A 27,433-nucleotide genomic window follows, 5' to 3' on the forward strand; every position below is an offset into this window, starting at 1 on the left:
GAAACGCTCCACTGGGTCACATCACATGCCACCAACAAACATGGCGGAGAAGTGGGGATGTTGAATTTTAGACGAGCCTGTTGTGTCCATATTACCGGAGTCACTAACCATGTATTTATTGTTGACAAGATTTTGAAAAGGACACTCACGGGTGAGCAAAAATGTAGCTACAGCAAGCAGGCGGTTACACTTGAACTGTAGTAAAAGGCTAGCCGACTATAACCAAAGGTCGAAATCAGTGTGAAAGTAGCCACCAAAACCCCACAAAGTCAGAACATTTTTGTACCCTTCCGGTAAAACCACACCCTGCTTTACACTTGAACAGAATCAGACTAGTTGTTTTCCAGCTACCACTCTTTATGCTAGGTTAATGGCTGCAGGCTGTTTTGGGGGTCAAACTAGTAAACAGATCCATTTCCGAGACTTCTCTCATCAGGACTCCATCATTATGACCAACAACTCCCCTGGCTGTCAGTGGCTCTAAATTTGTTGCCTCTGACCGTTGACCTTGAGTAGAATTGCGGGCACCGAGGGTCACTCGTCATACACAATCTGGTCTCACCGCTGTGAGCGCAACAGCGGGTAATATACACCACAGATAATCCAGCTCTTTCTTGGCCGGCGTTGAAACAAACTGTTGAAGCACGCCGCAGTGTGCCATGCTGCAAACTTCCCTGACTCATTTGACTGAAAGGACTTTGACAGACTTCTGGCTCTGGGATGGGAAATGATGGACATCTTGCCTTTTATAAACCAGCAGCTGTCATGTTTTTGGTGCCACAAGAGCACATTTAATGACATCAGAAATCCTGAAAAACACGGAAAAGCGCCGCCGCTCTGTTTTACTGTTCAATTAAGCAGAGCAGAGATATCCTAGACTTGTTGCACGCAGAGTCAGAGGTAAATCATTTAGAGAGAAAACAAAGCAATAAATCACTTCTGCCCGACAATAAAATAAACAAAACAGAAGCCGCCCACGGGTGAAAATGAACTTAAGAGGTGGATTGCTTGATATTAAGAGGAAGGTGAAAACGAGTCAGTGAGCTCTGAGATGTTGATTGGCTAAAATTTATTGATGGATTAATTCAGAAGTTCTTATAAGAAAAAATAAGCCAGGAAAGCGCACACACACACACACACTGTGCCATATCAGCATGCACATCTGCAATCACACATGTAAATATAGTTCTATGAGTTATTAATTCCCCTAAAATTACACACAAACACACACACACCCAGCAGCTTGTTGGAGGGTATTGGCTGATATAATGTGTGCAGTCAGTCCCCCCCACCCCCTGTTTTTGGCAGATGTGGCTGTAAGCTGGAGCAGCCTGAGCACTACCAGCACCACAGGCATCAACAGCAGCACACGTACACCCTAGAGGCCCGGTGGCTCGCAGCTCTCTGGGAAGCAGGAGCTCTCAGGGAGCTCAGGACTGATCGCTCTCATGCTGCCAGCTGGAATCTCTCTCATCTTCTCGTTTCCTCGTCATCTTGTTGCTGAGAAGTCTGGCTGCACGCGCGCAAGATAATAAGATGCCGATTTCAGCGTTACACTTTACAGGTTTTTATGTGCTGAAGCACTACTTTGCATAATTCCTATATGCTGCAGGATAATGTGCCACTGGTTCCCTGCAGCTACACACACTATCCCTACATCTATTAGTTATGCAACCATATACAGTAGAGTATTTTATGCACGGCCCCCTTGTACTTATGTTCATGAGGTTACATAGGTTTCCAGCTTCAAAAGGGGGGGGAGCGACGCTGCCACAGTCTGGCGGTCAGAAATATTTTTGCGCAACATGCAATCTCCCCTCCTCCCCTTTTAGCTCCTTCACTTTAAATTAGAGTCATATCACAGGCATGGGAGCTCTCTTCTTCAACCTCTGTCTTCTCATCTCCCCTTTCTTCTCCTGCACTCTTTATCTCTCATTATCTCTCCATTAGTCTTTCACAGACACCTTTATTCCACCTGTAGGTGCGTGAGGATTTCTCTGTCTCCCGGCTGGTTTTCGTCTACTTTCCCCCGTGTCCTACATACAATGGGGCCCCTGCAGCAGGCTCCATTCACCTTTAAATAACAAGCTGCTGGCTGACAGGCAGATGGTATAGTACTGTGCTTTCAGAGTGTAGCTGCTCATTAGAGCTTGGTACTCAGCATCATCTACAGCTAACCATCGTGACAGTCGGCACTTATAAATTAAGAGCCAAGTTATTTTCAGGCAGCCAGGAACGGGAAAACTTGAGTGAGAGTGTGACAGGAAGGTGTGAAAGAAAAGTGAAAGAGCAGACACATGCCACATGTTGCACCTCACTGCTGTATGCAGAATGATCTGCCTGGTTTGTGATGCATTAGTTTTTTACCTTAAAAAGAAGCAGACATGCACATGAACCTTACAGACAAAGTGAGCATGCAATGACGGCAGTGGAAGGTGGCCAACAAAACCTAAAACCAAACATCTGAGAAGAAGTGCAGGTGCAATTTAAGAGGAAAAATTAACATTTCCAGCCTTGGCTTTAGAATCAAACTATCTGCATTTCAGAATAAAAGAATAAATACGGTGTCTTACCTCAGTGATAGCGTAAGTGTGAAACTCCTCATAAAAGAAAAAGAGGAAGAAGAGGGGATTCTGGTGTGAAGAGGAGAAGGAGACTAACAGGTGGCGGAGCAGGGAGCAGAGAGTAGGGACAGAGCTGGAGAGAGAGAGGGAGAGCAGGGACGGAGCGAGCGCAGATTAAGATGAAAATGAGGAGCTGAGGGGAGAGAGGAGAGCGGCATGCTGGAGGAGGCAGAGGAGGAGGATGGAAGGAGTCAAGAGGATGAGAGAAAAAGAGAGAGAGGCAGGGGGCGAGTTATTCCTTGACAGTCTGCTACGCATGTGACCATTTCGCCTCACTCCCTCCTGCATCCCCCCACTGTCACACACACACACTTGTTTTTGCCATTTAGGAGGAGACTGCTTTGAAATCTACACATTCCCCTTCAGAATTAAACCAACCTTTGAGAGTGAGGCTGATTATCCTTTTTTTTAATGCAATGAGCAAAACCAACATTGGATTATCCTGATGGATATTTACTAATGTGGAATAAAAACAAAGAAACAGAATCACTTTAGCAGCAAAAAACAGTTTTTCAATTTGTTCTTAACCCTTTAACTGAAACAGCACAGCTGTTTATATTTATGTTATACAGGATTTGATTGATTGAAGATACTGGAAAGTTGTGTGAGCTTAAGCCAGGAGATCGACATGATTTGATTTGTTATTAATTATACCATAATTAGACATTTCACCTTCTCCTTTCCTCTTGAGGGGTTGCTTTTAATCACAATACATCTAATATTGAATATTGAACATCTAAAAATGAGATGTTTGTTCGATTTTTTGTAAACAGAAGCATGAAATTAAAAGATTGAAAAACAGCCTTGTGACTAAGATGATTTCATCTTAGTTAACTTAAACTGTTGGCCATTTATCTACATTTTGGTGTTAAAATGACACTTGCAAATTTTGCTGAAGCATGGCTTAAGTTTGAAAATTTGTTTTTGTTCTAGAATTATTGAAAGAATTTTTGTAAAACCAAAATAAAATAATTTCTTTGCACGATTTAAAACCACAATTAATGACATTATTCAAATTTTAAAAGAAGAAAAACGTTTTATTGCTATAGGTGGAGCAGTGTCATTCCATCAGGGCAAGCAAGACGAGCAGTGCTTGCCCTTTAAAAGCTAAAAAGAGACATCAATTAAAACAGTCTCTGACATCTAACACAGTATTCTGTCATAAAGCCTCTTGCTTGATTCTGTCTTTTAAATGACTTCCACCTTGTGGCAGTTGGCTATTGTCTCTGGAAGCAGGTTGACTGCTTGACTGGGATCCCATTGAAATCTCTGTGGGCAAGCGATTTAATCTGGATGCCCGTTAACAATGACTTTAGCGCGCCAGCAGATTTTTCTAGTTGCTTGCACATGGGCTTTGTGGATAATCCAGCGGGCTAGACCAGTGTCACCAAGCTGTGCCTGGCTTTACTTTCACTGCTCTGAGATCAGTTATTATATGCTGTTTGTAGAGCTAGTATTAGCAAGTAAACAAGCCCGCTTAACTGTTCATTTAAACCGATAAGTTTTCTCTTACTTACCACCTTGCCCAAAATGTGTGATATGTATAGAGGAGTTAGTGTGGTGTGATGTGAAAAAGGTCTTGAATGATAACTCCTGCATATTAGCACAGAAAGCCTTGATAATGGAGGGGGCCTGGGTTGTCTGGGTTTTAAAAAAAACAGTAAAGTTAGCAGCAATTTCACAATAGCATATCTAAAAAAAGAGTTTATCCAGTTGTATTAAGTCACCACCTTAAATTTTCCTGAATATTTTTTGAATCCCCGTAGATATTAATGATTAACTGTGTCACACATGGTTTAATTCACCTGTCATCATCTCTGCTTGCCTTTCTACAAAATTCACCACATGCCACTGAGGTGAAATAATGTACCGGAGCTGGAGAGGTCAGTACCTTCTAGCTAAATCTGGTAAAATTGACCAAAAGTAAAAGTTGTGCTCACCGACTGCATCAGCCTTTCCAAACTAATGTTTGAAAAAACATGAGGAATTAGTCATGATGGAAAAATTAATCAACTGAGCAGTCCTCCCTCTGCTTTTAGTCTTTAAGCTAATGCCCGACCCTGTATTTGACGCACAAGCATGAGAGTGCTTTTCATCTTTTCAGTCCTGTAAAGAAAAAAAAACCCCACATTTCCTTTCCTGCAAAGTTTAAATATTCTTTCAACATGTTATCCACCTAACTTCACCCTAACTTAACCCCAAGACTGAGAATTTTTCCTTGTGAGGAAATTGTTTGTCTCCCTATGCGCGTATGAGATTGGTTATTATGTCCTAATAATGTCAGCCGCACAGATACACAAACTGTGTTAGTTTTCAGGGGGAATACATCTAATTAAACCTTTCCATCTTTCTGTTCGTGTTAATTCCAAGCCAATACACTGCATCCGAATCCAACTGTCGCTCTCTCAACCACACACACAACCACACACACACACATACAGTCTGTTCAGTCTCTGTTGCTCTGTATAATTAAGCTAGTAGCTCTTGAGTCTGTGATGGACAAGGGGAAACATGCTATTTCCCCCTTGCGTCAGCTGAGAGGGCAAAATTGGTGTTCTCTCTGTCTCTTTTTATCTGACTTGCCCCCCTCTTTCTTTGTCTCTTCCTTTCAGATTTAAGTCCACTCTCTGAAACTCATTGTCTATCAAAAAGAGGAGCCAGAAAACTGTCACACAGCACGGGATGATGAATAGACGTACTGGCGGGGTTTTTTTGTTTGTTGTTGTTGCAATCTTCAAAAACTGCTTGATGTCTTTGTTCAGTGGTGTTCATCATGTCTTCTTTCTTACTTCTTACTTCTTACTCCCCCTTAAGTTATCTCTCTCTTGCTTTCTGTCATGCAAACAATCACACCCACTCTCGTATATGGTCGCACCATAAAATTTATGCCATGCAACAGACATGCGTGAACGCGTGAACGCACGCCAAAAATTAGCACAGCAGCCTCTAGAAAGGATGACTCCCACTCCTTCATGCAACACACATTTACGCAATCGCACACACAGCACACACATTTCAAGCCAACACTCTACTGATGTTGTGAAAAGACCCTTCAGTCCTTAAATTTGGGATTTATTCCACTTCCCTCCCCTCTTTCTCCTCTCCGTCCTTATCTCCACTCTCCTGCCTGCTGTTTATGAGAACAGAAAATCTCCTCATTAGAAATGCATAGTCGTTACATGCTTTCTCCACACCAGTTATGGCAGGGACGGGTGCTAGTGCTTCAGTGAAAACAGCTGACCGCAACAGAGTCCACAAAGGCTCTGACAAGAACAAATGACATCAGCAAACCAGTTGGTCTTGTTGCACATTGATGACAAACACTGACAGGAATAGTTTCTCTAACCAATTATAAAGTTCCTGATACAGTACACGGTGATTATTCAAAAAGAAAATTGATATGGAGTACTACAAGACACTTCTTTTATCTTTTTACCCCTTAAAAGCCTACTAGCCTTGAAGCTGTTTTCTGAACTTTGTGGTTTCTGTCATATTTCTGGCTTCTTACATAACAAAATGCTGGTGTGTGCGTGTCAGATGTTAGCGAGGGTGGTCTCTACTTGTGCAGAATACCCTTGAAAAAACCTGGAAACTATTCTAATGGGTGTCTTCACTTATATACTAAGATGTCAAAGCTATAGGTGAATTATGTTTACAGGGGAGGTCATCAAATTCGTCTTAATGTGGGAAAGGATTAAAAAAACTCCATACGTAACCGCTCTTTGCAAAAGTACCTATCCTGGTTTTAAAAGTGCTCGTTAATACTTTGATTCAGTTTCTTATAGTGGCACATACTCGCTATGTTTTCTGTGCATCCTACATAATCTGCAAACAGCAGATCAGTGCTAATTTAAAATGGTAATTATGCTGATTGACACACACATTTCATAGGAGAATGAATAACTGATGTTTATCTGTGCTAAAATGAAAAATGTTCCAGTTTTTTACTAGAAATATTCCAGGATATCTTTGTCAAATAATCCAGGAAATAAACTCAAGAAACGTTAGTTTACTCTTTTATGGGGTTTTTTTCTAAGGCCGATAAAAATAAAGTCAAATGAGATTGAGTCTGAAGCTAACCGAACTTGTAATGGCCACCAGCGAGAAACTCCTCTGATTAAGAAAAAGGAAGTCAGGTCATCTCTCCCATAAACTTCTATTAAAACTAACATATCACATGATTTATTTCCTTGATTTAAAAAACGGTGCTACTGAATTTATAAACCCAGTCAGTAGTTTCAAGGCTTATTTGCATGATATTAGTTTTGAGCATGCAGTGTTCCTCATTTTTAGTCCGATCATCCCCTGGTTTGTCACATTTGGTTTCACAACAATAACATGGCAAATCCCCGAATTCTCAAATATATCCTGCCAAAGGATTTCACAGATCAGTGCATGATGGCTTCATCTATTTTTATATATATATATATATATATATATAGGAACAGAGAGAGGGAAACCTGCACACGGCTACTAAACTGAACAGGACTAAATCTCATAAAGTTTTTATCTGTCTTGTATGAAACTTGTATGAAAAGCATACAAGAGTGAAAACACATATAAGATCCCTTGAAAAATGATATAATGAAACTTGTATGTTTTGTATACTTACTAAAAAAATATATGAAAGTAATGAGAAAGTGGCCACTTTCATGAGTAAATCATATATGTTTTTACTATTTCTTTTCCATATGGGTATACTTGGTACAATGCAGTTAGACTTTAAAATCCATTAGACTCCAAATCCATTAGCGAAGCATGATTCATCATTCCAGAGAACACGTCTCCTCTGCTCTAGAGTCCAGTGGTGGCGTGCTTCACACCACTTCATCCAACACTTTTGCATTGCACTAGGTGATGCAAGACTTGGCCTCAGGTGCTCTCCATGGAAACTCATTCCATGAAGCTCTCTACGCACTGATCTTGAGCTAATCTGAAAGCCACATGAATTTTGAAGGTTTGGAGTGATTGATTCTGCAGAAAGTTGTCGAACTCTGCACACTATGGTCCTCAGCATCCGCTGACCCTGCTGTGTGATTTTATGTGGCCTACCACTTTGTGGCTGAGTTGCTGTCAGTCCCAATTGTTTCCACTTTAACAGCTGAGTGTAGTGTTGAAGTAGTGAGAAAATTTCACAACTGGACTTGTTGAACATGCGGCATCCTATCGAGGTAACATGCTGAAATTCACTGTGCTCCTGAGAGCGACCCATTCTTGCTCAAATGTTTGTAGAAGCAGTCTGCATGCCTGAGTGCTTGATTTTATACACCTGTGGCCACAGACTTTATTGGAACATCTGAATTCAATGATTTGGGTGGGTGAGGGAATTTGGTAATATATTGTAAATAAAGTAAAAGGAATATAAACAGTATTTACCAATTAAAAAGATTTAACTGTAAAAAGAATTGCAGGAATATTGCAATTTCTAAGCATCAGGAATAATCAGAAGATTCTGTTTCTGTTTGTGTGAAGGCCTCCTCCATATTACAGCTAAGAATGATAGACAAGACTGCACACATTTATTTTTACACAGCATATATTTAACATGAGACATACAGAACACGACTCCTACAGCGTATTAAAGGGGGATTAACTCCCAACTGCATACTTCTATTAATGACGGCAGGCATTGGCAAGAAAAATGAAACAATCCAAGCTCTCCAAGGTCGTCTTTCATCCGGCTCTTCGACATGTGACTGCAAGGTCGTTGTGTACTGATTGGAAAGTAAAATGTCTCAAGCTTCTCACAGCGCTCTTCTGCATTGCTTCTTCATCACTTACTGGGATGAAGTGTGTGTTCCACTGGCCCATAAATGTGCAAAAGGAAAAGAAACACTGGGACTTAAATGTACCTCTATATGTTCCTGTTTAAAGGGATGAGTGTGAATTGAATATAGAAACACAGTAACTGATCCCAGGTGGGAAACTTGAATTACATTAAAGTAACACATTTGTAGAAGACTGAAGGTGTCTGCAAAGGGAGGTGAGGAGTTTTACTCTATTCAGAGCCAACAACTGCTGAATTGATTAATAATCCTCATAAAAGTGAGGTGCTGACATTTACTTAAAAAAAAAAAATCCAGGAATTAAATGTCAGCAGATCATGTTTTAACCCTTTACAGCCGATCGGAGCGGGCACGCTCTGTTTTGCGTAACTATTTTTAAATCCCGGTAGCTCTGCAACCAAGTAAGCTAGCGCAATAATTTTTTTTGCATATGAAACTGGAGGAGTTGTACTTACATCTTATGCCATCAGCTTGTCCTAGGTCACAGTTTCCTTCCACATATAGCTTTGCAAAAACTGCATAAAAATCACTTGCAGCAACAAAAACATGATATTCCAGAAACACGCTTCGCCGATCCATCAGCTGTTTGTAACACTTCCTACGTCCATCAGCGCGAACTATCACATGACCGCATGACCTGCCCGAAACCGGAAGTGACGTCATTTTGCGGAAATGTAGTTTTTTACGATCGGGGCCTTATGAGCTTGTGTTTTACTTGTTATGTGTTTTAAAAAGTTATGTTTGAGTTTATGACTTTCTGTGTCGTTTCTGGGATGCTTAGGACTCATATTGCACTGCTGGAAATAGTTTATTTTGATGCATATGCTGTTATTTTGCAAATTTGCACTATAATATTTATTTTCGTTTTTCCTGCAGTATATAAAAATTGGTGTATTTCAAAAATAAAACTATGAAGACACTCAAAATAAATTTCCTGTGGTGGGAAACTAGTTTGTGTAACTTTTTTGTATTTACAGTTTTGAGGGATAAGCCTCTTAAATTTCTCTAACTAGAAATATATGTTAAAAAAACAAAAACGATTTTCAATTGTTTTGTAGTTTATTGCACTTTTTTGCAATTTATGTAATTACTATGCACCTAATGCAGACATATTATTAAAGTTTGGGCTATAATGGTTGTATTGATGTATAGCAACTTGAAATGCTCCCAAAAATGGCTCCACAGCATGTAAAAATATAATATAAGCTCTGGCGAACTTGGTTCTATGGTAGGTCTTAAAGGGTTAATAAGAGCGGTTTAATACCATTCAGCCACACACGTCACACAATTAGATTTTATTTTTTCCTCCCACTTTATCACGTAGTCGGTATGTAACAGGATTAAAATGAACACCTCTGAAAATACAGATGCAAGCAGTGTTTATCCTTTGTTGTCAGCACTTTTCTTCATGGATTTGATGCATGTAATCGACTACAAGAGCTCACAAATGCTGCTTGTTAAAAGCGACTGCTAAAACCAAACGAAGTGCCACAATTTTCTCCCACATGGACTCTAAAAGCCTTCGGATGTCGGGCAGAAATTTGCTTTACGAAATATGAAAAACATCCAGGATGATAGCAAACCAGCGGTCACGATTCTGATCTCAGTGGAAACTAAAGAAAAAGTGCATTGGTCAGCAGATACGTGGGAGACAGGTATTTGTAGGCCATGTTTCTCTGTGTGTGATGGTAAAAAAATAAAAATAAAAAATAAAAAATTGGAAGGGAGCTATATTAAAACATTGGATGCATAGACGAGTAATTGCCACAAAGCCGCCACCTCTGATCACCTCTGATCACCTCTGTGGTCTTTTATTGACGGACAGTTTCAGTTTGGTGTGTTTCCCTCCTCTATTATTTTACACTGAGGTTCAAATCGAAAAAGTTTAACAGCAAACACGTTTGTCTGGCTTTAGGAATCAAGACCATCGCAATAATCTGATGTCAAAAATGGCAGCCTACAAGAGTTTTTTCAGATTTTATAAAAATGTTACAATAAATACACTTTTTTCAAAATGGAATTACATTATAGATATTAATGGTAATATAATAAACTACACATATCTTTAGTTGTGCTTTCTATTTAAGGGAACATTAACCGTTATTAGCCAAAACAATTATTTTTTTGTTGAGATGCCCTCTTGAGGTGAAATGCTGCAATTTCTCATCTTCCTTAAAAGTCTCTTTGGCAAGTTTTTTTTTTTTCTTAAATTTTTAAATTTTTTATTTTTTAGGTAGATCATAACGTTACTGTGATACGCCAGCACAACCACTTTGTCAGCTTAGGCCTCAATCACACGGGCCTAGAGCCCAGTTGGCGACCGCCTGGGAACCACCAGTTGCCAAGGCAAAGTGAGTATTCCCAGACTGGTTGCTACCACTTAAACTAGTGGCAGATTAGATTGCTAGCAGGTTAATGCAGTGCAGCGGTATTGCAAATAACCATGCACTTAACTACGACCTGGTGGTGGCGCTAGAGTGCTTCAGGTGCAGACATGACTCATTTTGCCAAATTTCACAACCTATTAGCACACGGATCAAGGCTAAGATAAAAGACACACATTAAAAATGCCCATGCTGCTTTATTGATTGGTCTCCAGCAAAACTGAAGTGTCTGCCTTAAGATGTCTTTACAGGCCTGGTTCCTTTCAGTTAATAGCTGAATATTCAGTTTAGTTTCCAAAGACTTACTTCATGAGTCCACTCAAGCGATGGTAAAACAATTAATGAAAAAACAAAACAAAACACAGTTTTCTCACAGGTGCTTCTCTGAATTGAGCATGCTAATGAGCTTCTCTCTATATTACTGCATATAGGATGTGCCTTTGCTCTGCATATTATCCTGGGTGCTGTCCCAGTTACCCTCTCTATTTTTCCATCTCGTCCCCTATGGAGCTTTAAATCCAGAGATGAGAGAGCCTCTGCATAGATGTTAGACCTCCATTCGTGCAGGTACAATTTGGAAGTAAAACATAAAACGCATCTTGAATCTTTCTTGTTGAAAGGGATTTTCTCTGGTTAAAAACGTCTTGTTCAGTAACAAACAGTCAGTGGAGAGATGCTCGACCGTGGACTCATTCAGCGAGCAGTCTCAGTTGGCAGATGAGCTGCCGTAACACTCATGGAGGGCAGAAAACAAGTTTACATGAGCGCCTGACTGACTGTGACGTGTGCAGATGAGTGTGCTTACGAGCCCCGCGGCATCCACACAGCGACATGTTTGTTTGTCTGGGTACTCATGAGTGTTTTGTATGAGTGTGTGTGCATATTTATGTTTACAAACACCTATGTTGATATAATTAGAGCACGTACCTGAATCTCTTTGACAGGCACAGAGGAGATTTTTATGTGCCAGAAATGAGCAGCTCACACAATTTTAAGACTTATTAGATCCAAACTGACACTGCAAAAATCTTTATCGCTGAGATCTGTATTATACACAAGCCTGCAGGCTGGAAAAGATGACTTGAATGAGCATAACTGTTTCAGCTCACTAATTTTCTTATTGAATCGAGGAAACTACTGAGCAGAGGCAGCTATTAAAGATTATCGCCATTAGCCAGCCTTTGTGGACAGTAATGGCTTTTTACCACTCGACTGGAGTTTCAATCGTTACTCAGACACTTACATTCAAATTGGTATCTGTCACCATTACTTTGTGTTTTGGTGTCAAAATTAATTGAAAGACAGATCCTCCTAATTAATATTAAGGGCATCACATAGATTTGCATTGTGGTATCACTGTGGTATGTAGCTGAGATGCATTAGATAAGATGATAATATTTTCCTTTTTATGTATAGTAATGATGAAAATGTGTAACTGTGGCTCCGCTTAAATTGAAAGGTCTTGTGATAGTTTGCCACGGTGACCAGGTTTTTGTTTAATTCACCAATCCATGAAACATATTAGTATTTTAGGCACTACGCTTAAACATAGTAGCTATAAAGCAGCCTATGTAACAATTAAATTCAATTTTTTTCATATAACACTGATCTACAGTGTTATGTTGTGGCAAGGATTTGTCCACCAGGGGGCAACAGTGGTTGGGGAGCTTTCAGTCTGTGGGGGCGCATGCCCCGGTTCTCTTAATAAAGAAGCAACTGTGAGCTAAACATGGTCTCCGTGGTTCCTTGGTCTTAGGATATCACATATGGCGACGAGGGTAAAAGCCAGGTTTTGCTGTGAAGTTACACCGTGCTAAGTGACTTATGAACTGAGGTTGGCAAGTGGTACAGCGCTAGCATCTGTGGGAAGTGGAGCGTAACCCTCAGTGTGGAATAATGGCTACCACTTTGGGCTCGGTGGCACCGTTCGACAGCGAGCTGCAATCCTGGGAGGAATATTGTGAGATTTTGGATTACTTCTTTGTGGCGAATGATATTAAGGAGGAGGAGAAGAAGCGAGCGGTACTGTTGAGTTGCGTGGGCGCACAGACCTATGCCCTGATTAGGAACCTACTCAGTCCGGTCAAGCCAGGGGATCGTTCTTATGCTGAGTTGGTGGGATTGTTGAACAATCATTTTCACCCTAAGCCGAGTGAAATTGTGCAGCGGTGGAAGTTTAACACACGGAATAGAAGGCCGGAGGAAAGTGTGGGCGATTATGTAGCGGAGCTGAGGAAGCTCGCACAGGACTGTAACTTTGGTGACTCCCTGACGGTGATGCTGCGGGATCGTTTAGTATGTGGAATAAGCGACGACAGAATACAGCGCAGATTGTTAGCAGAGGATTCGCTAACATTTGAAAAGGCGCTGAAGTTTGCTCAAGCAATGGAGGCTGCTAACAGAGACATTGTGGATTTGAAGAGCATGACAGAACAGTCGCGATTCACTAAAGGATTAGGAGCCGTGAACAAGATGGAGGACGGCGGCTCGACGTCACAACAGGTTGTCAGGAAGTGCTACAGATGTGGAGGACTAAATCATGTGGCCAAGGACTGCAGGTTTGTTTCAGAAAAATGCCACAACTGTGGAAAGGTGGGACACATAAAAAGGGTTTGCCGAATGAAAATGGAACAAAAAGGAGGGCGTGGCAGACAAGGTAAACAAGCCCATTTCTTGGAAGAGGAGAATGTGGAGAGTGAGGAAGAAGGAGCTGAAATGCACCACATAAAGGCAAGTGTGACTATGTATAATGTGCATGAGGAGATTAGCATCCCAAGGGAAGAACCCATCAGACAGAAGCTAAAAGTAAATGGACAGAATGTGACATTTGAAGTAGACACAGGCTGTGGTTACACTATCATGTCGAAGGAGTCATTTAAAAAACTTTTTGAAGGCAGTAAGGCGCCCAAAGTAAGCAAGTGTGGAATCAAACTGAGAACGTATGGAGGCCACAAGGTACCCGTGTGGGGAGCAGCCCAAGTGCAGGTGGAATTCAGAGACAGTAAGAAAACACTGGATGTGGTGGTGGTTGAAGGGGCTGGAACTAGTTTGATGGGTCGGGGATGGATTAAGGCCCTCCAATTAGACTGGCAACCTGTACATAAGATCGAAGGCGGAGAGGATGCCTTACAGCGGATACTGGCCAGACATGAAACAGTGTTTAAGGATGAGTTGGGAACGCTGAAGGGGTTTGCGGCAAAGATACATGTAGCTAAGGATGCTAAACCGTGCTTCTATAAGCCCCGATCAGTTCCGTTTGCTATGAAAAAGAAAGTGGAGCAGGAACTGGAGAGACTGTTGGAGGAGAAAATCATCCAACCAGTGAAATTCTCAGAGTGGGCCGCACCCATTGTACCCATACTAAAGCCAGACTCCAGCGCCAGAATTTGTGGTGACTACAAACTGACTGTTAACAAGGTGTCGCCTGTAGAACAATACCCCATTCCACGAATGGAGGACATGATAGCGGGGCTGGCGGGAGGAGAAAAATACACCAAGTTAGATATGAGTCACGCATATCAACAGGTTGTACTTGATGAGGAATCTAGAAAGTATGTCACAGTGAACACACACAAGGGTTTGTTTACATACACCAGGTTGCCATTTGGTGTGAGTTCAAGTCCTGCCATTTTTCAGCGCACCATGGAGAGTGTGTTGCAAGGTCTGACCAATGTCGCAGTGTATCTGGATGACATCATCCTGACGGGAAAGAATGACAAAGAACATCTTCAAACACTGGAGGGAGTGCTGCAGCGCTTGGAGGAGGCGGGCCTGCGCTTAAAAAGGAGCAAATGTCAATTCATGGAGAAGGAAGTGACATTTTTAGGACATCGGGTGGATAAGACCGGTTTACATCCAGTGCCGGCAAAAGTGAAAGCAGTGCAGGAGGCGCCACCCCCAAAATCAGTGACAGAGCTCAAAGCTTATTTGGGGTTGTTGAACTTCTATAATAAGTTCTTGCCAAACTTGTCCACACTGTTGGCCCCACTGCACAAGCTTCTGAGAAAGGGGGAACCATGGTGTTGGGGACCAGCACAGGAGAAGGTTTTTGGCAAATCAAAGGAACTGTTGCAGTCAAGCAGTGTATTGGTACACTATGATGAGCAAAAGGATTTAATTCTTTCTTGCGATGCGTCCCCCTATGGAGTGGGAGCAGTACTAGCTCACCGCATGCCAGATGGTCAGGAAAAACCCATTGGGTTTGCATCGCGTACCCTGAATGCAGCAGAAAAGAACTACTCACAGCTGGATAAAGGAGGATTACTGTACACCAAATATCACAGCCATTTTCATAAGTACCTGTACGGCAGGAAGTTCATGATTATCACGGATCATAAGCCATTGATAAGTTTGTTCCATGAGTTGAAGGCCGTCCCTCAGATGGCGTCACAGAGGATCATGCGATGGGCAGTGTTATTAAGAGCCTATGAGTATGTCATTAAATACAGAGAAGGCAAAAATAACAGTAATGCTGATGGTCTGAGTCGTCTCCCTCTTCCAGAGAACCTCCCTAAAGAGGTGGCAGCTGAGGACCAAGTGTTGATGGTAGATCAGGACCAGGAGGGCGTGATGACATCTGAGCAGCTGCAAAGATGGACAACCAAAGATCCCATACTCTCCAGAGTGCGTGAGTATGCTATGAGAGGATGGCCCACTACGCAGCATCCTAATTTTCAGCCCTACAGACAGAGACAACAGGAGCTGAGTGTGCAGGATGGGTGTGTGCTGTGGGGGGCGAGGGTGGTGATACCAGAACGAGGTCGACGCCCCCTTTTGGAACAGCTACATCAGTCACACCCAGGAATGAGCCGCATGAAGGGCCTGGCCAGAAGCTACATGTGGTGGCCGCATATGGAGAATGACATTGAAGACAAGGTGAGGTCCTGCAGTACATGTCAAGAACATAGACACAGGCCACAAGAGGCACCGCTACACCCCTGGGAGTGGCCAGAAAAGCCCTGGAGAAGGATACATATCGATTATGCGGGCCCGTTTTTGGGTAAAATGTTCTTAGTAATAGTGGACGCCCACTCCAAATGGTTAGATGTGTATACAGTTCCATCCGCTACAGCAGCTGCAACCATAGACTGCCTGAGAAATTGTTTCAGCACGCACGGCCTTCCTGAGATGGTGGTCTCAGATAATGCCCAGTGTTTTGTAAGTGCACAAACTAAAGAGTTCATGGCAAAGAACGGAATCACTCACGTCACCTCCGCTCCATATCACCCCGCCTCCAATGGGTTAGCAGAAAGAGCAGTGCAAACGTTCAAAGAACTCATGAAAAAGAGTACTGGAGACACACTGGCAACCAAGTTAAACAGGGCTCTGTTTAGTTACAGAATCACACCACAGTCCACAACAGGGAAGTCTCCCGCTGAGTTGATGATGGGCCGGAAGTTGAGGTGTACTCTTGATCTCATACACCCTGACTTGAAACAAAAAGTGACAGCAAAACAAGATAGCCAAAGACGGTATCATGATAGACATGCCAAGGAACGCATGTTTGTTATTGGAGACACAGTATATACCAGAAACTATGGCAGAGGACCCAAATGGATACCAGGACTTATACAGGAGATGACGGGGCCTGTTTCCTACTTGGTGATGCTGGGCAATGGGACAGTGGTGAGGCGTCACGTCGATCAGCTGTTTGCCCGCCTGGAGCCATGCCTGGCAGCAGGAATGCCTGAAGGCCACCCAGGCGAGCCCCCAAAGGCAGCCCCAAACATCAGCGCTGAGACAGGAGACGAGGATGAGAGACACATAGAGGTGCAAGTTACACCAGTGGTGAAGCCACATATGGAGAGTAGTGATTCGCTGGAATCACCTGCCACTGGGTTACGGCGATCGCAAAGGACCAAGAGAAAGCCGGAGCACCTGAGAGACTTTGTGCCGTGATTACGGTGAACTGTTATAGGTTAACCTAAGACTGTTGGACTAAAGGTTCACTATTCCGGAGTGAAATTTCAATAAAGGCTGGGGACGGGGTTGTTGCATTTTTTTTTATAAAGGTGAAGTTTTTGGTTATGGGTATTTTCTGTAGTGATTAAAACTACAGAGTAGTTCCAGTTTAAGGGGGGAGGAATGTTATGTTGTGGCAAGGATTTGTCCACCAGGGGGCAACAGTGGTTGGGGAGCTTTCAGTCTGTGGGGGCACATGCCCCGGTTCTCTTAATAAAGAAGCAACTGTGAGCTAAACATGGTCTCCGTGGTTCCTTGGTCTTAGGATATCACATACAGCATCCGTCGCTTCAAGGCGATTTGTATTGTAAGGAAAATACCTTTCAATATTACAAATAAAACCCCACCAATCACAAGAGCCCTATGAGCAAGCACTTGCCAAAAGTGGGAAGGAAAAACTCCCTTTTAACAGGAAGATACCTCCAACAGAACTGGGCTCAGGAAGTGCAGTTATCTGTTGAGACAGGACAGGACAGACACTGTGGAGAGGACCCAAAACTAATAATTACTAATGATTAAATGCAGTATTGGTGTATAAAGTTTAAAGAGGTCAGTGAAGAAGAAAAGCTCAGTGCATCATGGGAAGTCCCACTTGCAGTCAAGGCCTATTGCAGCGTAACTAAGGGAGGGTTTAGGGTCACCTGATCCAGCCCAAATTATAAGCTTTTAAGGGTTTAAGCCTTTAAAGTAGATAATGCCTTCCTCTACAGATAGCAGCCTTGAAGCTTTTAAAAATTACGCTAGTTTTAATGTAATTTTGACTACATGCAGTCCACATGCAGTTCAATGATTATTATCACATTAGGCCAGGAGTGTTGATGAGTTTTTTATCAACTGTTAAACTGTCTATTTTCCCCTGCAACCTTTACTCTTTTGGATTTGGAATCCATAGCTCGGGTGATGTAAGAATATCTGTTTGTGTATATGTCCCTGGTAGCCACTATTGAGGTTAAGCAAAATTTTAAAGATAAATTGCATGGTGACAGGCACAGGCTTAATACACATATTCAAGCATTTTAAAAGAAAACTCAATGTATCAGCCAGACATTTTTAGAAGAGGAGAATGAAAAAAACATATCCAGTGTTTATTTCCATTTTCATATTCACTAATGTTTATGAAACATTAAACATTAATGAATGTTTAATGTTTCTCCACTGGTTTCCTTTGCCCACCTCCAAAGGAAACCAGTGGAGGTGGGTAAAAGAGAAACAAATTCACAACCCCTGACTGTGACTACATGAAGGATTTGATTAAATCTGCCAGTTTGCCCTTTTAGCATCTACTCATTTATGACTAAATAGCATTTTTAGCTCATCTGCAAGTAGTGGCTAGCATACAGGTCAATCATGTGATCACTTATGATTTGATGTGAATTTGTCTGCTGTTTAGAACGTGTACCAATGTAGGAGTAAGTTCCCAGTCACACAGATGGAGACTGGTCCGTGATCATCTGGTTGCTAAGGAAAAATGTTTATTCCCTGACCGCTCGCTAACTGGTCGGTGAATACATGTTTTCTCAACTGGTGGTTGCATCCCATCCAGCAAGGCAGACGACAACTCAAACAATTTCTGCCTGATGGTGAATGACAGAAAACTCTATGCCAGATATGTAAAATGCAACAAACACAACAGTACCTCAGTTATGATTTTCAAACAAGAGACTTGCAGCAGCTTAAACTGAACAAGACAGGAGGGAATAAATATATTACTGCACCTTTTTCCGTGAATGCAGGAATTGACTTCCAAGCCTTTAAAAATATTAAACATATAATTGTTTTTTAAAGCCAATTCATTTAAAAAGTAGTATGGATTACATGCATTGTGCAGCTTTCAGAATCCCTTCCTTGACTCCCTTGGTTGCCTCTAACAGCCTGTTTTCTGTGTGAAGCATGTGGGACATTGTGGGATTTTCTGTGAAAATCCAAAGGATGTGACGCTTATGCTCCCAAGTGTCTTGCCTCTGTGCTTCTATTTGGCACCTAGCGTCAACAGTGAGCAACACTAGCTAACAGTAGCTTATAAATGGAGTCCACTATTCACTAATGCCAACAAACAACAGGCTCCCAGGAGACTCCAACACAAACTCCAAATAGGAACAAATAAAACTGGTGTGACTGCTGATTCTGCTGTTTTGGGTCATGCAAACAAGATGAAGATGATGTCGTACACTTTATGCCAACAGGTGTCATTAACAGAGATGGGCAGTAACGCGTTACTTGTAACGCGTTACTGTAATCTGATTACTTTTTTCAAGTAACGAGTAAAGTAAGGGATTACTATTGCAAAATCGGTAATTAGATTACCGTTACTTTCCCGTAGGAACGCTGCGTTACTGCGTTACTAAAACCGTGATTTTTTTTGCGAGAATGTCTCATGACAGTGACGTAAGCAAGTGCGACGTTGGTGACAGCAGCTGTGTGCAGATCAACAATGGATAATATATCGAGTGCGGGAGAGAGTATGAGCGTGCAGCGTTTAAAGTGTGGAAGTACTGACCTTACTTTGAGTTTGATTCCATAAAAAGTGACAAAAACATTAGCGTCCATCGTGCGTGGGAAGAAAACTTCTTTTTACAGCGAAAAAAACCCCTAAACTTCCGAGCAAGCACCGAGTAGCTACGACGTGATGGGAAACTCACAGAGACACTCGCGCGGATTCTTCAACTGACCGCAGCACACCTACACCAGGGTAACCCTCCGCCTACCCTGCTCCTGCTTTACAGGTGAAAATAGAGCAAAAGGACCGCTGAGTCTTTGACTTTATTTATTTTCTGCTGTGTTTTACTTGCATCTGTTTGAAAGAGTGAGTGAAAACACAAAAAATATTTTATTTTATGTGCTGGAATGTGTAGAAAATAGGTTTAAATGTTAAACTAATTTATTCAAGTCAGAGAATGTTGCATATAATTAAATGTTTTGCTTGATGCATAAAGTTAAAAGATTAAAACTGATAAAACAAGTTAAAAAAAGAGACTTTTCCATTTGATTACATTTTGTATGATGGATTATGTAGAAAAAGTAGAATTGGGCTGAAAGATCTATCACTTTATCACCTCTTCAGGTTGTAAATCGTGTTTTTAAAAAGTAACTAAGTAACTAAGTAACTAAGTAATTAATTACTTTTGAAAATAAGTAATCAGTAAAGTAACGGGATTACTTTTTGGGGGGAGTAATCAGTAATTAGTTACTGATTACTTTTTTCAAGTAACTTGACCAACACTGGTCATTAATAACAATAGTTTTCTGAAATTTACACAGAGCACCTTCAGCTGCACAAGAGCTATGAGTAGAAAGTAAAGTAAGGAGCCGTGCTCTATTCAAAACTCTATTGAAGCAATAAAATTGCTATTTACAGCATATATGGCATTCATATATTTAGATAGGCATACTTTGTGTAGTACTTTGGTCAATGAAAGTAGGCCCTCAAATAAAATTTCTAATTAAATGTTACTTACTATATAGTATGTTGAGTTTTGAAAACCTTACATCATTTAAGTTGCACAACTTTGCATACAGTTGTTTACAAAATGCAAGCTGACAAGCTGCTGTGTCAGCAGTGCCTAAGGTAAAGTTTAACATGTTCTCTTGGTTTATTTTCTTCTCTCATAAGTACATACATGCCACCTCAGGTAATGTGCAGCCAGTTGCTATAAAACTAGACATTCATATGCAGAAAGGCTTGAAAGGGCATTTGGAAAATTAACATTTTTACTCTGATGTTGGTTTGCTGTCGCCGGACAGTAGAAATGCTAAAGAAAAAACAGTTTTATTATCTATTTAGCACAAATAGAATTATGTCATAAAATTAAAAAGGACTAAAATCTTCAATCTTGACAATTAAAAAATAGTAAGACCTAATAATTCACAATGACAGCAGTGCAGATTTCACTGTGATATTTGTCCAACTTCAGTTTTTATCTGGGAAAAAATAAAAAACAGTTTTATGTAGTTTTTTTTTTCTTTTTAATGCAGATTTTATGGCTCTCAGCTGAGATGATTTGACGGTTTAATTAGATAGTGGCAAATGATGAGATGAATTTCATATGGGAATCTCAGACATGCTGTAATTTTAAACTGAGGAACTGACAGGGTGCTGTCTAACATACATGACACATGGTCCTAATTATTGAAAATCTGACAAATATAAATTAAAAATGTTTTTTTGAAGCGGCATTTTGTCATATTAATTTTTTTAAATAATTAGTTTTTTTTTTTAAACTACAGGGCAAGCTTAGGATCTAATCAGCAAGAGCGTAGTGTCAGTGATTTCTGAATTTGAATGATGGATACAAGCAGAATACAAAAAAAAGAGTGAGGGGAGAAAAGAAATGGAGAAAAAAGACAGAACGACAAAAGTAATGTAGGGGTGGGAATCAGATGAACTGCTTACAATGCTGAAGAAAATGTAAACAGTTTTATTTCATCTAAATGTCCAAAATAAGGATTGCAAATATAAGGAAGCCTTCACACCTGAAACATCCGACTAATCAAATCAGAAAAGTGAAGTTTTTCCAGCTCCGTGCAGATATTGATTTCATCAGGGACACCATCTACCTGTTTGAGAATGCCTCCGGGACACAGGATTTATTGAAAAAATATTCTTTTGTTGAGGAATGACAAATGTGTATCATCACACAAATACAATAAAGTGAAAATATATAAATATATAAAAACATATTCTCAGTAAAAACATTTGAAACCCCTCTGTTTACAGATTGCCTTATATATTACACAAGCAGTGCTCCTTTCCATTTACACCTCAGCCTTCAAGGCGCCGAAATGTTATTTCACAATATAAACCTAATTTGCAGCTGAGGCAACAACACAAATGAGAGAATAAGAGGAAACATTATCTGGAAGAGCCGCCCTTTGCAATTTGAATTTTCTATACCAAGAGTGTGACCCCTTAAAAAATACCTGAATTAGCTCTGTTAGATGAAAACCACATCAAGCCATGGCAGGAACATTAACTTCAAGAGTGAGCTTTCATTATGCAGCAGGGCACTCGTGCTTTCACAGCAAAGCTCACGGGACAACTCTCCGAGGCAAACTGATGTAAAGGGTTCAAATTATGTTTTATGTGAGAATTGGAAGAAAGTTGAAACAAAAGTTAAAACAGGAAATGTTATTTAAAGCAGTCGTTTTGCTTCTTTGATTAACTGAGATGGTGTTTGTTTATGAAGTCCGTAGCCTCGCTGCCAGTTAGCTTAGCCTAGCATAACACTGCCACAATGATAGCTAGTCTCGTTATGTCCTGTTTAAATTTTGTGCATATTGAACATCTGAAATATAGCATGTTGATTTTTTTTTTTGTTATGTTGAGCTGACTGCTTTCTGCTCATGACTTCATGAGAATTGTATGTGTTATCGTGTGAAAAATAAAGTTTTCACTGAAGTCTGTGCAGTCTTTGGAAAACTAACTATACCCTCTGTTACAGGAAAAATGATTCTATGTTTCTTTACCTTCTTTTAAATGTACAAAGATGCCTTTTGTTTGCCCTCTGCCTATGGTTAGATTAGTTTAGAATTATCTTTTTAGACTTTCCCAGCAAACACATCTTGTTTCTGGGACATATTGTTTTAGATTGTTTTATCTTCCCTAGCTCTCTGCTGACGAGACTAGCACCATATATGGAGTTGTTTTATTTTATCTGTTTATTATTTGTTATCCTGTTCTCACTGTCTCTGTGCTCTGTGCCTATAAAAATTACCAAGCCACTGTGCATGGTGTGAGTTGTTCTTAGCAGCTCACCCGTGTACACGTTTGATAAAGAAAGTAACTTTGTCTCATTGTGTCTTTATTTCTCCTGGGTTTTTTACAGAGTTTTCCCCCAACATTTCTTGGTCCTTCGGAGCCGGAGCGCCTCCATCGTGTCCCATCTCCGTGACCAGTCCACGTTGTTCGTCTGTCGACAGCCCACACACTAGGTGTGTGGTCAAAGACCAAGGGCGTTAAATTCGAGTCTTGGCCAACGTTCTAGAAAGCGACCCACGGTGGTGGGGCCCGATCGAGGTGGACCAGACCCGGCGACACTGACCAGGTAGATACAGACACACTGACACAATCTTGCGTAAAAGCGTATTTTAAATTCAGGGAATTTAAAATAGCGAAAGTAGCTCGTCGCGACTGGAAGCTCCCCACCTCTGTGGGTTTAAAGTAGCTCGTCGGCTGGTAGCTTGGAGCTCGTCGACTGGAAGCTCCCCACTTCTGTGGGTTAGGTTTGGAGCTCTGGGTAGCTCCCCCAGCTGGGTCTAGGGAATAAGTAGCTCGTCTACAGAAAGACTGGCAGCTCCCCTTATGATAAGGGTTCCGATCGCGCGAATAAGTGTGAATGTGAATGTATGTGTGTGTATTGTTTTAATTAACGGAGCAAGCTGAATTTTCACGGTCCAATAAGAGACTGAGCTGCTCCTACTGTGTTTTTCTTTTACTGCTATTCACTGACGTGCTGGTGAGTTGAGAGAACGGTCGAGTTCCGTCTCGTAAAGTTCACACCGCTTTTGGAAATAGTCCGAAAGTAGAAGGGCGTGTGAGCAACCACTCTCGTCTCTAATACCAGCGAAGGTGATAGCAGCTGTATTGTGTATATATTACTTAAACAAAAATAAGTAAATACATAAATAAGATGGGTAATCAAGCAAGTGAAATTAAAACTCACTCCTGACGAGCAGTGGTGAGAAAAGAAAAGTCCAGACGCCGGACAAAAACAGTGTCTGTAAACTGAGAGATTTAAGAAAACAAAATATAAACAGTCAGAAGAATAGAACTCAACTGCCAGTTTAGTAAAACCAGAAGACGAGACACTGTGCAGTGCCCACAACCCTTTTAGAAAGCCATCACTCATTCCTGCAGCCGCATCTGCAGCACCACCCATATCAGGAAGAACTTAATAATCCCTTATTAAGTGAAAACTAGAGATCAAAGTAGTTTGAAGTAGTTTAAAAGGGTTGAAAACAGACCCCACTGAGAAGATATAAATATAAAAAGTACGAAATAAAGATGAAGGGAAAATTACAGTAGAAATTATCTTTAGAGTATTTGAAATTAATAATAGCAAGGATAACAACCTGTAAAGTGATATTATCAATGAAACACAGTTGGCATGATGACCATGCCCAGCATGTATAAAATGAATATAAAGCAAATAATTCACACGAAAATATTTTAATAACATAAATAAGGTATATTAAGGCTGTGTCACTGTTCAGCCAAGGACAGTGTGTGAAAAGGTAACTGTCTCCACCTTGGGAAAAGGATGATTCTGCAGGTCATCTGAAGCCCTTGATGGATACAAAATAAAATATAAATAATATATTATAATAGACCTGCAACAGAGAGAACAAATGTGACCGCAGATTGGATGAATTCTAAATTATCTGTTTGCTGAATAAGATGATCCTAACTAACAAATTGGCTCAGGAGTAGTATAATGGTACACACTGATAAAATATTATAATATGCTATTGCTGTTATATAAGACAAAGAGGATAATATTAACAATGACATAATATTAATATGAAGAGGCACCTTAATCGGTTATGATGTGAGGTGGATAATTGTTAAGCAGTAGTCTACATCAAGCTTAAGGTTTGCTGAAACTCAGTGTAATGACATGTGAGATGAAGACAATACAGAGAATAACTAAACTAATGAAGTGCATAGAGGCACTTGACCAGCTTGAAACTTATCATTCTAGAATGACACATTGCTGAGATATAGAGCACACCTATAATAACAACCAATAAGCAAAACCCTGTAGACAACAGCTACAACTACAGGATTGAGAAGCTGAATTAAATATGTAGACACTGCTAAGCTGATGAGCATGTTCCACATTTTCTTTTCTTTTTATTTATTTGTTTCTTTTAGAGCAGAAGCTGCTACTCTGCCCAAAGAAAGACTCTAGGTCTGACCAACCGTTTCAGTCATGGGCAAAAAGATGTCAGTCAATAAAATTCTAAAAGATAATTTATTGACGAAAAATATATCAAGAGATAAAAGATAAAACAGTCCAGTTTCCCACTTATGAATTGTATAAAAACACACAGTCCCAAGGCCAGAGCCAGCTATGCCACACGGCCAAGTTGCACCCCACATGTTGCCTTTAACAGGGTTAGAAGTTGTCCTTGGAGACCCACCACCCTGCAAGCATATAGTCAGTGGTCACTCAAGCCTCTGGAACTCTGCTGCCTTTAGGCTGTGGCATATAATAGGCCCTGGACTGCACAGAGAGACAAAACAACACAGCAGTGTTTGTAGTGTGGGCTAGATGTAGACCAGTGTATCAGTGCAATCAAGTACACCTGCCTCTAATTAGTCCAACCCCATTCCAGCCATTGGCTCACCAAAAATGTGACAACCACAAAACCACTCCCAACCCAGTGCAACTTCACACAATAATATGGAGCTGAATTAACTAGAAGAACTAGAAATTATCTAAAAATGCCTTAAGTGAAAATGTAGAGTTGCATCTATTCTCCCAAACCAAAAAAAAAAAAAAAAAAAAAAAAAAAAAAGGAGAAGAAGCATTCTGTAACTTAGAAATAAGGCTGACGTGTTGACAACAGACTAAAACACTAATTCGCAGGTGGCTATCAGGAACAGAGAGGCGAGCAAAGTCACAAACACCAAGGCTGCAGACAGCCACGCAGCAACAGCAGATAACATAGAGACAACGCCTGCTAGAACCGTTTTGAAACCTCAGCAAAACAATTTGTCAGAACGTGCATGACGTGTCAAAAATATAATGCTCAGGGAAACCTGAGACCACACAATCCATATGGACTTTATTGAGCTAAATGAATGCCAAGGGTAAAAATACACCCTAGTGGTTATAGATGTATTCTCAAAGTGGCCAGAAATCTACCCAGTGAAAAAGGCAGATACAATTTCAGTAGCAAAATGTATGTCTAAATTGCTAGGAAAATAAAGAGATGATTGTAAATGACGAAGAATGTAATGATGTCTATCAAGTGTCTTGCAGATCACAGCCCGGTGACTGGGTTCTGATCAAAGTGCTCCAAAGGAAAAACTGGAGCTTGCAAAATTGCGGAACGACCATCCTGGATCCATCAGAGTCACTGCAGGCGAGTCAGTGAAGCCATCTAAACACAGCTGACGGCAGGCTTGCCCACTTGTTGTGATCTCGCCCGGTGGAGGGGTCAGCTTTCCTGGCCGGGGGGTCTACTCGCGACAGGAGGGTGTGTCCCGTCGTCATGAGGTGGTGGCTCTTAATAACTGCAGTGGCCCTGACCATGGCCGGGCTCCTCATCTTTGCTTCCGTGAGGGACAATAAGTCACGCTACATGGAGAAAAGGCAGACACTGTATGACAAAGGAAAGTACACCAAGTTTCCCCATGGCTATGCCACTAATTTCTGGTGGCAGTTTATGAACACTACAGCTTACTTGAATAATAAAACTGACTGCTATGCAAATACATATACACTTTCTGCCCACCAAGGAACGAGAGGAAGTGTATGGACTGTTCACTCAACGAAACCTGTGCCAGTAACGCGACACTGATGAGCCTCAACTGTCGCTCCAACTACAGCTACCGAATGAAGACTCATTACCAGACAGGATGTGCACGGACGGCACCAAGCAGTAAAGGAACCAGAGTTTCGCATCTGAGGAGGAGTGAAATTCTTACAGAGCTTGATCCCCGGCATTGGAGTTGCCGAGGTGCGGGATCACGTGGAAATCAACCGATATGCTCTGCTACGACACATCAACTTGACTAAGACCCTGGGAACCGCCTTAGCAGGAGAACAGCAGGCCATCAGAACGATGGTGCTGCAGAACAGACTGACTCTAGACCTGCTAACAGCATCACAAGGAGGAGTTTGTAAGCGGAGACATTTATGAAGCTTTGCAGAATTTGACCATTCTGCAGAAATATGTCACTGACCACACATCTGGAGCAGCTACACCGCCATGTCTAAGAGTAATGATTTCAAAGATGATAACAACTACAATGACTGCTTATGTTGCCATGCCTCAAGAAGAACAGCATCCCGTTGCAATTCTGTTAGAGGAGAACTTGTAATAACTGCTAATGAATGACGTGGTGATTAAAAATGACTTGTCAAGTGATCACGCACTGATTAAAACATTAGTAGGTTATGCAGGTTTTCATCCTTTTATTTTTTGAAGTTTTCATCCTTGTATTTTTTGAAGTTTTCATTTTACATATTAGGTTTTCATCATTTTTAAATACAAAGTTTTCATTTTAGTTTTCATCCTTTTATTTTTTGTAGTTTTCGTTTTAAAATATAAGGTTTTTATCCTTTATTTTTTGTAGTTTTAGTTTTATTATTTTTTCTTGTTTATTCCACTTGTTATTTCATTTACTATGATTTTCATTTACTATGTTTTTCTTTTTATTATTTTCTTTTGTTTTATTCTTTAGACCAAATGACTTCCATTTCTGCTATGCTGACATTTTGAAAATTAAAAAATTGCTTAAGATACTTAATAAATAACCTTCACAGACAATTGTTGTATACATTTAAAATAAGTTAAAACAGGAGGGAATGTTACAGGAAAAATGATTCTATGTTTCTTTACCTTCTTTTAAATGTTCTATGATGCCTTTTGTCTGCCCTTTGCCTATGGTTAGATTAGTTTAGAATTATCTTTTTAGACTTTCCCAGCAAACACATCTTGTTTCTGGGAC

General features: G+C 40.8%; 1 protein-coding gene across 1 annotated transcript in view; it reads right to left on the reverse strand.

The window, feature by feature from the left end:
- Positions 1 to 2,716, reverse strand: part of LOC146663531 (double C2-like domain-containing protein alpha) — a 28,572-nt gene extending 25,856 nt beyond the window's left edge. The window contains exon 1 of the mRNA XM_085416328.1: positions 2,574 to 2,716. Coding sequence (XP_085272454.1) covers positions 2,574 to 2,605 — 32 coding nt within the window. The 5' untranslated portion in view covers positions 2,606 to 2,716. The remainder of the gene's footprint in view (positions 1 to 2,573) is intronic.
- Between the last annotated feature and the right edge of the window lie 24,717 nt (positions 2,717 to 27,433).

The sequence above is a fragment of the Rhamphochromis longiceps genome, linkage group LG8, assembly GCF_057381845.1.
Source record: "Rhamphochromis longiceps isolate RC_006_pf linkage group LG8, R_longiceps_female_GT1.1, whole genome shotgun sequence".
NCBI classification, from domain to species: Eukaryota; Metazoa; Chordata; class Actinopteri; order Cichliformes; family Cichlidae; genus Rhamphochromis; species Rhamphochromis longiceps.